The sequence below is a fragment of the Nycticebus coucang genome, chromosome 4, assembly GCF_027406575.1.
Source record: "Nycticebus coucang isolate mNycCou1 chromosome 4, mNycCou1.pri, whole genome shotgun sequence".
NCBI classification, from domain to species: domain Eukaryota; kingdom Metazoa; phylum Chordata; class Mammalia; order Primates; family Lorisidae; genus Nycticebus; species Nycticebus coucang.
This window is the reverse complement of record NC_069783.1, coordinates 100,607,470-100,619,772: the sequence shown is the minus strand read 5'-3', so window position 1 is coordinate 100,619,772 and position 12,303 is coordinate 100,607,470. Positions and strand designations below refer to the sequence as shown.

Sequence of the window (12,303 nt, the reverse complement as noted above, 5' to 3'; positions counted from 1 at the left end):
ACTAATCAGGTCCGCTCTCACTCAGGGCCTGGGACCCAGAGAGCCCTCCAATCCTTGTCAAATGATTGGAATCCTCCAAGCCATGTCTGTAACCATAAATCATTTTCAACTGATTTTTTGGCTTCTGATCTTGCATTTAATGTGGAATCCCTGGGTGGTGGTGAGGATTCCTGAGACGATAATGGAGAAGGGCTTCTCAGCTATCACTTTAAAACATCAAGGGAATGAGAACTGTCTCCAGCTTCCTAATTTGCACCCAAATGAATTCTGAGACTTTCCTTTGTTAACAAAATGCTTTATTTTTATTTCTTGAGTTGCATCAGTAAGATAACTATGTGAAATATCAAAAGGCATTTATATACCTTGCTTTAACTCTCTGGTCACACAAAGTAGGTAGAAAAGATCTGCTGAAATAAAGCAAAACAGAAACCAAGTCGTATAAGGCACTAGGAGATACATGAAGAGAACTACTGTGGTTTCTTGTAAACCATGTGGCTAGTTGTGGTCAGTAGTCATCATAGTTGACACTGGCTCCATGCCGAAAGGAGTAAGGGCTCCGGGGACCAATTGCAGCATCTTCATCATAGTGGCGTTGGTAGTAATCACCATAGGACTCATGTCCATTGCGATCTCTGTTAAGCCAGTAGGTGACGTCATCTTCAAATTTCTGGAAGGAGAAAGCATGGTAGAGAATGATTCAAGAACACACACTCTCTTATCACCACATCTTACCTATATCTTTTCTCTATGGTGGTTTTTATTCAGTGATTAACACCCCTTACTAAGAACAACTCCTTGTTATAGTATTCTTGTGCTCAGAGGTCGATGCTACCAGCTAAAGAATACTACTAATAAAAGCTAATTCCAGACGAGCATGGTGGCTCACACCTGTAATCCCAACACTCTGGAAGGCCAAAGAAGGCGGATTGCTTGAGCTCAGGAGTTTGAGACCAGCCTGAGCCAGAGCGAGACCCCCATCTCTAAAAGTATCTGGGCATTGTGGCAGATGCCTGTAGTCCCAGCTACTCGGGAGGCTGAGGCAAGAGGATTGCTTTAGCCCAAGAGTTTGAGGTTGTAGTGAGCCATGACGCCATGGCACTCTACTAAGGGTGACAAAATGAGACTCTGTCTCCAAAAAAAAAAAAGAAAGAAAGAAAGCTAATTTCTCCCAAAGGAGTGTATATGGTATACCTTTGCCATACTCATTCTAAATATACCTCGGACTTAACCATTTTTCTCGCTCTGGGTAAATAAAGCAAACATCTCCCAAATATAGTAACAACATCTCACTATGGCAGACACTGTCTTCCTGCCACGTTCCTGTTCGTGACCCTCTGGATGGCACAGAGCATATGCTCAATAAATATTGGCTGAATTAAATCAACCACTGGTCTGGCTTATACAGCTCCAGGGCAAAGTATTTGGGTACTTCTGATGGTAACTCTTTTTAGCTGTGTTGTTGGTTAAGGTGTGCATAGGTACATTTGTGTATCAGCCCTGTGCTGGGCCCTGGAGGGCTGCCTACAATAAGGGAGTCTGCCTTCAAGGAACCTTTAGTGCCCGAGAGGCAACTAAAAAGAGACAGCTGCAGTTAATAAAAATAAAAAGGAAGAAGGACTGAAGCTGATAAGATGTGGATTGTAGAATGAAGTTCACTTTTCAGCCTGGGCACCTGGTCTTTGCTATTAATCCATTTTTTAAGACAGGCTAATCTTTCTTTGGGGGTAGTGAAGGTGCAAGATGAATTTAGATTGGGCTTCACACGTGTCAATGCTCAGGACAAGGCATGTGGTTTAGTATGAGGGCAGAAAAGTGAGGAGTTGACAAAGATGGCCTGGAAAGTTGAGGCAGTCACATAGCTTTGGAAGCAGGCCCAGTTTTACTCCACATGTGGCCAGAGCATCCCTGCAGCCACATCACAAATGCAGATTCTCAGATACCACTCACTCTGCATTTCCTGGATGGAATTTTCCAGTGATGGAGTTCTCAGCAATCTATTTTACTGAGACTGCCAATGAATGATTATAATTAATTATTTGAGAACTTCATGAGGCCAAAAGCCCCAGCCTGGCCCATGATTATGGTCTCTGCGGCCCAGCAGCCATCCACTTTGGGTGCACAGTGGGCCAGCTCCTGCCGTGCCGAGGAGCCTGAGTCAAATTCCCCACCACTGTTTGCAACACCTGGGTCATGTTATCTCCTGAGCCCTCAGCCTCAGCCTTGGAGAGGGAGATGCTGACTTCTTTGCCTGTCTCCAGCCTTGCATCTCTCACAATACTGCACTTTTGGCCATAGTGAAATCTTGTTCTTTGTGTTTTCTAATTTTATACACTTGTATGGGGTTTGGGATTAAAATATAAATTGTCAATAAATTTTAAAAATGAATACAGAAACAATTCAGACTCAGATTTTTAAAATCAGTGACACGGGAACAAAGAAAGAGGAGATCATCTCATTTCTTTGCTAAAGACTACTAGCAGTGACATCTGGTCATATTTAATTATAGACTTTTTATGTATGTATATTTATAATTTTGTTTGATCCTCATCTTTATTCTGGTTTGGTCACCAGACATTATTATAGCAATTTCCCCATGTTAATGCCTAATACTCATTTTAATGATGGTCATCAAAGAAATGCAAATTACTAAAAGATAATACAGCATTTTCATCTATCAAATATGTACATATTTTTAATTTTCAGTGAGAACATCAAATGCTGCTGAAAATTCTAGCAAATTGGCACTATCATATATGACTTATGGGAGAGTATAATTTGACAATACTTTGAGCTGCTTAAAACATGATTGTAACCTTGGCCCAGGAACTTCACTGGGCAGAATGTGGTTCTAAGGGACAAGATACACACAAAGAGGCAAATAATAGTATTTGCCTTTTGGGATGCTGCAAATATTAAGTAAGCTCATAAGTACTTAGAATCATGCCCAGCACAGGGTTGGGCTAATAAAGGTTTAGCTATTTGTGCAGAATATATATATATACACACACACACACACATACATGTATGCATAGATACATAGGGAACAACCAATATGTCCAGTAGTTGGGAATGGGAAGGAAATTATGTTATAGCCACATGCTCTCATTTTATGCAGCCATTAAAAATGATCTAAGTGGGATGGCGCCTGTGGCTCGAGGAGTAGGGCACTGGCCCCATATACTGGAAGTGGTGGGTTCAAACCCAGCCCCAACCAAAAACTGCAAAAAAATAAAAAATAAATGAATAGTTTAAAAAAATGATCTAAGTGGTTTAATTTTTTTTTACCTATTGCAGTACTTTGCATCCATTCTCTTTAAGAGTCATGTGCTCGGGCGGCACCTGTGGCTCAGTGAGTAGGGCGCCGGCCCCATATGCCAAGGGTGGTGGGTTCAAACCCAGCCCCAGCCAAACTGCAACAAAAAAATAGCCGGGCATTGTGGCGGGCGCCTGTAGTCCCAGCTGCTCGGGAGGCTGAGGCAAGAGAATCACGTAAGCCCAAGAGCTGGAGGTTCCTGTGAGCTGTGTGACGCCACGGCACTCTACTGAGGGCAGTAAAGTGAGACTCTGTCTCTACAAAAAAAAAAAAAAAGTCATGTGCTCGTTTAGAAAAACACCTTCAGCTGCCCCAGCTGGAGATGCTGCGTGTGGAACCCATCTGCTCCCTGGCTGGGCAGGCAGGCTCTGGGTTCTCCCTGCTACACTTAGCCTTACATCTGTCAGTCTATAGGCAGAAACCTCTGTAGCAGGATCTGTGATCTCAATCCTGCTGCTGTCTTACCTGTACCCCAGTTGGGAGTCTGTGATTATAAACCCCTTTTCCTTAATTTGCTGAATTTGCCCACTAATGCTATCTAGGCAGGCCAGCTGTAAACAAACCATATTCTCCTAAAAGTGCATTGGCAAAATTTCCCCAATACATCTGCAAAGACAGGTCTCTCTTTTAAAAGTCACTTTTCATCTTTCCCCACTATCACATAGGTCCTTGCATGGATGTGGTACTGACATTTTGGGGGGCAAAGCTGAAAAAGTTTTTGGGATTGAGTTATGTTAAGGTTAATTACTCAGAACTGTTCACAGCCAAGTTAAAAGGTTTGAGCAAAATCAGATTCTCCATGAATGTGTGTTTTTTGTTTGTTTTTTTGAGACAGAGTCTCACTTTGTCACCCTTGGTAGAGTGCTGTGGCGTCACAGCTCACAGCAACCTCAAACTCCTGGGCTTAAGTGATTCTCTTGCCTCAGCCTCCCAAGTAGCTGGGACTACAGGCACCCACCACAACTCCAGGCTATTTTTTTGTTGTAGTTGTCCTTGCTGTATAGCAGTCTTGGGCCAGGTTTGAACCTGCCAGCCCCAGTGTATGTGGCCGGCACCCTAACCACTGAGCCACGGGCACAGAGCCAGGATTCTCCATGGATCTTAAGTGCCAGCCATTTTGACCCCTGATTTCTGCAGATTCTGCCTCCCAAACATATCCTGGGGAGAAGTCGGCTGATGTCAGTACACTGTGGGTAAAGTAATTCATTGCCATATAAGGAAGCTTATACTTCCAGAATGATTAGCAAATCCTTTTTCTGGGTCCTGTTTCCCGAGCCAGGCCTCTGTCCCACCACCCCCCAAGGGAGTCTCCAGCAGGAGGGAACACCCACCGCCTCGTCAAAGCCCATGTAGAGGAACTGCTGGTACCACTGCTGCACCTCAGGCCGGCTCCGGTCCCACAGCTGCCTCTTCTGGCGCTTCAAGCTGGGGAGGAATTCCTTGGCTTTGCTCTCCTCGACAGCCACTATAGCCTTAGCTGGAGCAGGTGCTGAAACCATCAATTCCCCAGCCCCACCACATACAAAGAATGACTTCTTACTGGAGAGAACCACTGTGACATACCCCAGTACCCCGCCCCGGCGCCCACCGCTCCCAGAACAGCTTTGACTCTCAAATTCCTTCCCATGTGCGGGTGACCACGCGCAGCCTCACACTTCTTGTTAGTAACCATCTGGGAACAGCCATATAAAGGGGCACCAACTAACCTTCACCCTCTAGGTTCTCAGGGCAGAAGGAAATCTAGCTCAAGCCCTGCGCTCCATGCGCCACACCGGCACCCAGGCCTCCCCATGCGAGTGGCTCACCCCTAGGGCTCTGTGTTCAGGAAATGGCCTGGATACCCAGTGTCACACCAGTGTACGGTGCATGTTCATTGTCTATGCAAACAAGGGAGGCCTGTGCCTGCTGGGGAGCTTGAGTAAGGAAAGAGAACTGAGGCTGAGCCCCCAGCAAGCAGGGCCCAGACTGGCCCAGCAGCACAGCGGCTTGGCATCAGGCTGCTGGAGCTGGCAGCACTCTGGGACCCGCTGTCAGCTCCAGGACTGCTGCCAGTCCAGATGTATAGTTAGATGAAGGCATAGAGGATTAAAAGTAGACAGTAGAGGCAGCAAGTCCCATGGCACAGCAGCTTCCCCTGAACACAGCCTGCAGAAGCAGTTCCCTTTAAATGACGGAGACTATGATGGAAAGGTGTTAGAAGCAGCAGAGTTAAAGGGTCAGTGACCTTCAAGACCCTATTGGGATCTTCAGTGATCAGCCTGTGCGCTCCCCCAGGAACTCCCTGCCCCCCAAGAGGAGCCGCCTGTGCTCCAGCCACCTATGTGGGATCCCTGGGGGGCATGAGGGAAGCATGAGAAGAAATAAATGCTCACGGCCCTACTTTGGGAGGCAGACTTTTAGCCTGTTAGAATCTCCCACAAACTTGGAGGGGAAAGTAATTGAAGAAATAGTCACATCAGAAATATAGTCATGCCTTTTCATTTCTAAGTGGCACTTAGTTTTACAGATGAATGGAAAATGACATTTGCCAGGGATCCAGCTGATCTGACTGACTACAGTGGGCACAGAACTTGTATTTTATGACTTCCGGGCTGTTCAATTTCTGTGACATTTTCCTACTGTCTATCACATTTATCTTAGGAGCATTTTTCACAACGGAGGTTACTAAAACATTTCCTGTTTTACTGCCCTTCCCCAGTGGCTAATTGGACGTACAGGTTGTTACAACAGTGCTGTTCCATGCCTCCCCACCAACGAAAATTTTCTTTACACTGAACGATATGCTCTAAATTTAGATATGTGCTCTAATGTGTTTCATAGTCCTAAAATAAACAGCATCAATTAACGCTGTAGCGCTGTTTCTTTTATTTTTGAGTACTCACTGACAGCTTTCAGAAGAACAACCTTCAAACATTTACTGGAAATAATATTTATCTAATGAAATACCATAACTCAAACCCAGAGAATAAGCCCTTCAGATCGGCTAACCTTTTAAGGAGTAAACACTTTTGATCTTCCAAATATAAGACTCCAGTGAGCCCCCTCTATATTGCCATCTCATTTCCATCCAGTTAAGAAGGCATCCCTTTTCCACTTGGGTTATATTTACCTTCTCGTTTTTGAAGCATTAGCTTGAGTTTATTTCCACTTATGCCACCTAAAGAAATGAAAATTGAAACCAGTTTCAGAGTTGCACTGTACCCTTAAATTTATCAAAAGCAAAAAATGACAGTTGGAAAAAAGAAGGGCTTGCCTGGCCTTGACTTGGCAATGTGGGGGCTGCTTGTTGCATTCAGGCTGTCCAGGGCAAATACTGCTGACAATGACCATGGCTGACCAAGGGCATTATGATTTGAACAAGTGCCAAGGAAAAATGACTTTGTTCTTTCAGCCCTTATGTCTTCTTATGAAGGTCAGCCATCTGTCACATGTGTGACACATCTGTCACCTACCTACCTGCAAAACTTGACTTCGTGGTTGAAGTCCCCCACTGTTGAAGTTCTTGAACAGTGTCCCCCAAAATTCATATCCACTAGGAACCTTGAATGTGGGCTTACTTGGCAGTGGGCTCTTTGCAGATATAATTTAAGGCTCTCGTGATGATATGCTGGATTTACAGTAGGCTCTAAATCCAGGGGCAGGTGTCCTTATAGGAAGAGAAAAGGATCTAGGGACAGCAGCCATGTAAAGACAGAGTCAGGCAGGAACAGGAGTCAGGCACCAAGGAGTCTGCCTTAGTGTTCTAAAAATCCAGTCTTGATTTTGCAGCTGGCCCAGGCCACCCTATAATAAAGCATTGTTTGTACCATTGCTGTTATTAGTATTCAATTTTAAAAGTGTCTCTAATGAGCTCAGCTCAATAATCTTAACAGACAATAACATGTCTGGCCTGATACACCACCACCCCGCACCCCCCGCCGCCAGACTCAGCGAATGGGTTTAAGGATTTGCAGAAGCCTCTGCACACACCAATGAGGTTTGTCTCAGGAAGAGTGAACCCAAAGCCTCTGGAGAAACACCCCTTGGCGCCCTAAATAGTAAGCAAAACATCATCAGGGGTCTGGCCCCGGGATGAAGAAATACACTGAGGTGGCTGTGGCCACTTTCTTGCCGGGCTTCTTAACCTCTCAGGCCATGGACAGGCTCCAGAGGGTCTGGAAAGTACTGAAAATTGTGTTTGTACCTGCAAAGTCACAATTTTCTGGGACTAGGGTCCACAGCGTTTGCCAGACTCTTCAAAGTGTCTGTGACCCAAATAAGATTAAGAATGCTTGATGTATTTGTCAATTAAATGTCAAGAAAGCTGTAAAAAAAAAAAAAAAAAAAAAAAAAAACTTTTTTTCTTAAAGCCCCTGTGTGAAGAATTTACTATGTGGTTGGGGAGAAAGAGAATCATAGCCAGGAGTTAGAAACTGCCCACAGCAGAACTCCACCTGCGGATGCATTTTCTTAGCATGCTCAGTGTTTACAAAATTTGAATTTGAACCCCTTCGGGGCTGAGTCACTCAGCATGCTCAAGGTCCATAGCAGCCACCTCATACCAGCCCCTCTAGGCATATGGCTGCTGCCCGACTGCCATGCAGGGAGCTTGCTGACGTGGTCTCCAGGGTGGGTGGAAAACCTGCTAGAACTCACTATTTCCCACTCAAGTGCCTCCCTCAGGATTCAGGGGTAGGGTGGCCTCTTTCTGGCTGTTCAGGGACAGCCCCAGTGTGTGCCTACTGTCCCAGTAAATTAATAAGAGTGCTTCCTTTTGTTCTCCAAAGTGTTGCAGCTTGCTTGAGAAATTATATGGCTACCCTGTCATGAGAGGTTTAATAGCAAGGAAATGGCTTGGGAAAATCTCCATGGACCACACTGAAGGGTGAGGGACAGAGGTGGTTGTTGCCCTCCAAACCTCCTCAGAAGGGCTGGGAGTCCATGGGCGTTGAACAAGTCTAGTGATGTAGTGCCCAGCGGCCTGGGGGAATGCTGTGTGTTCACCTCTGCGCTCAGGTCAGTCTATGTGGTTGTTCAAAAAGCACCTGCAATGTTAGGCTGCAGTCACAAACACTAGTGGGAAAAGGAAGTAATTATCCTGTCTCTGTTGTGTCACTGTTCTGAGCAGACCTCCCCTTTACTATTCTGTTCACATTTCATTTGAAGAAGGTCACCAAGAAAATGGAATTGCGGTAGAAGGAAGGGGCCTAGATGTGTGTCACATGAGAAAAAAGTTAAAGGAATTTCAATGTTTAACCTGGAGAAATAAAATTTGTGAGAGGAGGAGAGCTGTGACTCTAAGGGGCCACTGGGCCATAAAGGGATGAAGTAAGGCTGCCAACACCTGGGCATCCACCCAAAGATGGAACAAGTGGCCCCACGAGGTTCCTTAAGAACATAAACACTGGGCCAGGCTCCTGGAGACAAGGCCAGTCTCATCAGATGGGGGGAGCCTACTCTTACAGGCTGTACTTTCGTTTCATGCTTAAGAGTCGATGACAAAAATCTATGGAAATATTTGCCAAGGCAGACAGATTCATTCCTTGGCACTAATATTAGCATTTGTTAATATCTTAACATTTGTCGATCTCTGGCAACTCCCATGGTAGCACATACAGATTAAGTATGGTCCCTCCATCTGTTTGCCATCTGTAAACATGCTTAACAATGAATGAAGGAAATGTGGTCTGATGTTGAAACAGACATTGGGTTTGGGCATTTGTGATGAGGCTGCAATTGCTTGGAGCAAATGTGTATGTGTCACTATCACCCCAGACATGAGAGCCTCACCTAATCTCAGCTACACAACTGTAAGACACAAAGTCCCTAATTATGAATTAGGAGCGCAGCCACTGTGCCAATTACTACACATTGAATTACACACAGGTGTCCATAAAGTTCATGTTAAATTGCACCCTATTTTAAATTGCACATGAACTTTATGGACACCCTGTATTAATACATATATTTGGACACCACGCTCATCTGTTTGAAGAAAGTAATCAAGAACAATAGAATGGCTGTGATTTTTCTTTTGTACTGTGGAATTTTTACCCAGCATTATCAGTTATTAATTCCAAATTTATTAAACCTCGTTATCTGGCATTTGATCTTCTAACAAATTCAGAACTGCAAGATGCCTCTCTAATGGTGATAAGTATTAGTAAGTTGATCAAGAAGGGGCTGTGATCATTTTCTCCATTGAGCATGTTGAAGTACCATAAAAATTTTTCATTTTATGTCCTAAGAAATTTCACTATGATGTCCGAACTGACTCCTATCACTAAACTCTTGGTATGAACTAAATAAAATACAAGTGTAAAAATGAATGGCTGTAGCCAAACCTCTCATTCTTAAAATGGGGAGAACGAAGGGGGGCAGATAAATCATGCACTGGGATCAATGAGCTTCACCTGTGGTTATAATTTAGAACCGTAATCATCATGACCTGAACAAGCCTGGCTTGTTCTAGCAATCCCTGGTTCCACCCCAGGCTGCTACTGCTTGACTCTGCCTCCCCTCAACCTGGAGTTTGGTTTTCATACCTGTTTTGAATTAGTGCTCAGCTACTGTGCAGGGACAAGCACCAGTTTCAGGCTCTTGGGCACACATTCCAGTCTTGTTCCCTTAGCAATAAATCTGGAGTCACAGTACCTGCCTCCTAGCCTTGTAAGCTTCAAAGGCACTCATATGTCCACAAGGCCACCATAAAGGCTCATACCAGCCCAATGCAACTCAGATTGCATTCCTAAAGTGGGGTGTGTGGACCCCAGGATTTAGCTGTCTGACACCCACCAAACTGCTTCAATTCTGGGTGTGCATGTGAATGCACTTTTTTTTACAAAGAGCCAAGGAGGAATTTTCAGAGTTTTCAACAGATTCGCTGAGAGTTTCGTGAAATAGGAAGATTAAACACTACTTAAAAAGCATTTCCCTCTGAAGTGTGAGGTCTGGTCTTGGCTGGGCAGACGCAACTCAACCCTGCAGGAAGCGCAACTCAAACCCTGTTGCCCAGCCACTGCCTGGAAGCAAGTCGCGGTGATGATGCCACTTGCACCACCTGGTTAAAGCCTTGCTTCCCACTGCCCTTTTCATTAAGCCCAGAAATACTTCTTACCCACCCCTCCTACCTCTGGCCCTCCCTTCCCAATTATCCCGAAGAGACTCTCCCTCTGACCTTGGTCCTCTCTTCACCCTCCCAAGCGCACCACTTGGCGCTTGTGCAAGTGCAAATCCTGGACCTAGTGACCCAGCGTCCCCTTGGCCCTGCCTGGGCTAAGGATGGGTCCCTACACTGCTGCCCCATCACCAGCTTCTCTCCCTCAGGCGTCCTGGCAGCACCACTCTGGGCCAAGCCCACCCTCAGGCCAGACACTGCTGTCAACCTGGCATCGCCCCACTCACCTGGGCCCAAGCACAGCAGCAGCAGCAGCGCCAGCCCGGTCAGGGCCAGCACCGCGGGCCGCGCAGAGGAGGTGGCCATGGTGGCTGCAGGCAGGCGGGCGGGCAGGAGAGCGAAGAGCTCACTGCGAGCCTCTGCGGGAGGACTGGCGGCGCGGAAGAGGGTCGCAGGCAGGCGGGCGCGTCCGCGAGTTATCCCTGCGTAGCTGCCGGGGCGGGACCCGGCGGTGGGCGCCGAGCCAAGGAGCCGAGCCGGGGCCAGGCGGTTGCGCCTACAGCCTGCTTCCCGTCCCCGCCCCGCGGAGGCCTGGGTCCTCAGCTCCAAGGCCAAAGATGCTCACGAGGCGGGAGACCCCGGGGACTCGGCAGTGGTGCGCCACGTGGCCAGCGCTGCCTGCCGCGAAAGCGGTAGGGACAAGCTGGGATCTGGCGACCCAGGGAAGGACTGATGGCATCCAGAAGCAGGGCAAAGGACACCCACCCTCCCACCCCCTGGCCGCGTACTGGGAGCACCTGCCGGATCCCAACACCCGCTCTGTCCCTCACTTCCACTTTCTCCCGCGCTGCAGCCGCTGGGGCTGCGCTGGCCTCCTCCCCACTTGGCGCTAATTCTTCGCCCCTTCCTCCCCATCTCGCTCCCTCCTGGCGGCTGGCGGCTCCAGGCTTTGCTCCTGCCTGGCTTATAAAGTGGCCTTTGGAATTTCCTTAATTCCTGAGCTACTCTTTAACGGTGCCTTTAGCAATGCTGTGTTTTATGATATTTTGAAAGACTCCACAGTCTGGTTTCAGAGCTGCAGTCCAGGAAATCATCTCGCTCAAACTACTCCAATAGAAAAGCCTTTGAGAGACCAAGAGCCTGAGGTCCTGCAGCTCAGAGCAAAACCGCAGCAAAAAGTGTGCTCTGCTGTCCAGTGAAAAGTCAAGTGAGGCCCATGAGAGCGCTCAACTTCATCCCAGCACCAGGCCCGTTCACAGAGAGGCAACACAGGAAAGGTGGTGTGGTACAGTGAACAAACAACTAGAACAAACTTACTCCAACTGACTTTGAGCAGGTCACCTACATTACTCTCTCTAGGCCTGAGCTGCAGAATGGTGCCCAAGCCAGATCTGCCCCAAACTCAGCTGATTACCTCTTTTCTTCTGGGTTTTCATTTTTATGCCTTCCAGTGGTAAGTGCTCCCCTTCTTGCCAAATAACACAGTTGGATTTTTCTAGCAGGCAGGAGAAAAAAGTCTTTTAATACTGCGCTAGCAAAGAGGTAGATGTGGCCAACCAAAGAAAAAAAGTGTGAAGTGAAATAACAATCCTGCCAGGTGCCAAAGACAATCATAAGGATAACATCATACCTCTGGTTATCTTGGGGAAATGCTCATGAACCCTTGAGGAAACTGTGAAAGGGAGGATAAGATTAAATAAAGCAACTAGGTATGTGTTTACTTTCGCCTGAGGACAAGACATTTATCATTAGGAAGATAATCAAAGCAAATAAAAAGTCAATGCCTTGTTTGAATTGGCTTATAATATAGATTAAACAGAATAACTATAATCTCTTATTGATCTTGTGGAGATCATTCCCGGGACCTCAAATCTCTACTAATCTCTGCTTCTAA

General features: G+C 46.5%; 1 protein-coding gene across 1 annotated transcript; it reads right to left on the bottom strand.

The window, feature by feature from the left end:
* Positions 1 to 283: 283 nt before the first annotated feature.
* Positions 284 to 11,288, bottom strand: ECRG4 (ECRG4 augurin precursor). The gene is made up of 5 exons (XM_053588387.1): positions 11,207 to 11,288; positions 10,697 to 11,083; positions 6,423 to 6,470; positions 4,645 to 4,802; positions 284 to 667 (listed from the first exon to the last, which is right to left on the bottom strand). The coding sequence occupies exons 2-5, from the start codon at positions 10,773 to 10,775 to the stop codon at positions 506 to 508; spliced, it is 447 nt and encodes a 148-aa protein (XP_053444362.1). The 5' UTR covers positions 10,776 to 11,083; positions 11,207 to 11,288; the 3' UTR covers positions 284 to 505.
* Positions 11,289 to 12,303: the final 1,015 nt, after the last annotated feature.

Excerpts from the sequence above, each read along its gene's own strand:
- ECRG4 (XM_053588387.1), bottom strand. The coding sequence starts at position 10,775 with ATGGCCACCTCCTCTGCGCGGCCCGCGGTGCTGGCCCTGACCGGGCTG. Across the intron at positions 4,803-6,422 it reads AATGCTTCAAAAACGAGAAG|CACCTGCTCCAGCTAAGGCT; the intron begins GTAAATATAACC and ends TGATGGTTTCAG. Across the intron at positions 668-4,644 it reads ACATGGGCTTTGACGAGGCG|AAATTTGAAGATGACGTCAC; the intron begins GTGGGTGTTCCC and ends TTCTCCTTCCAG.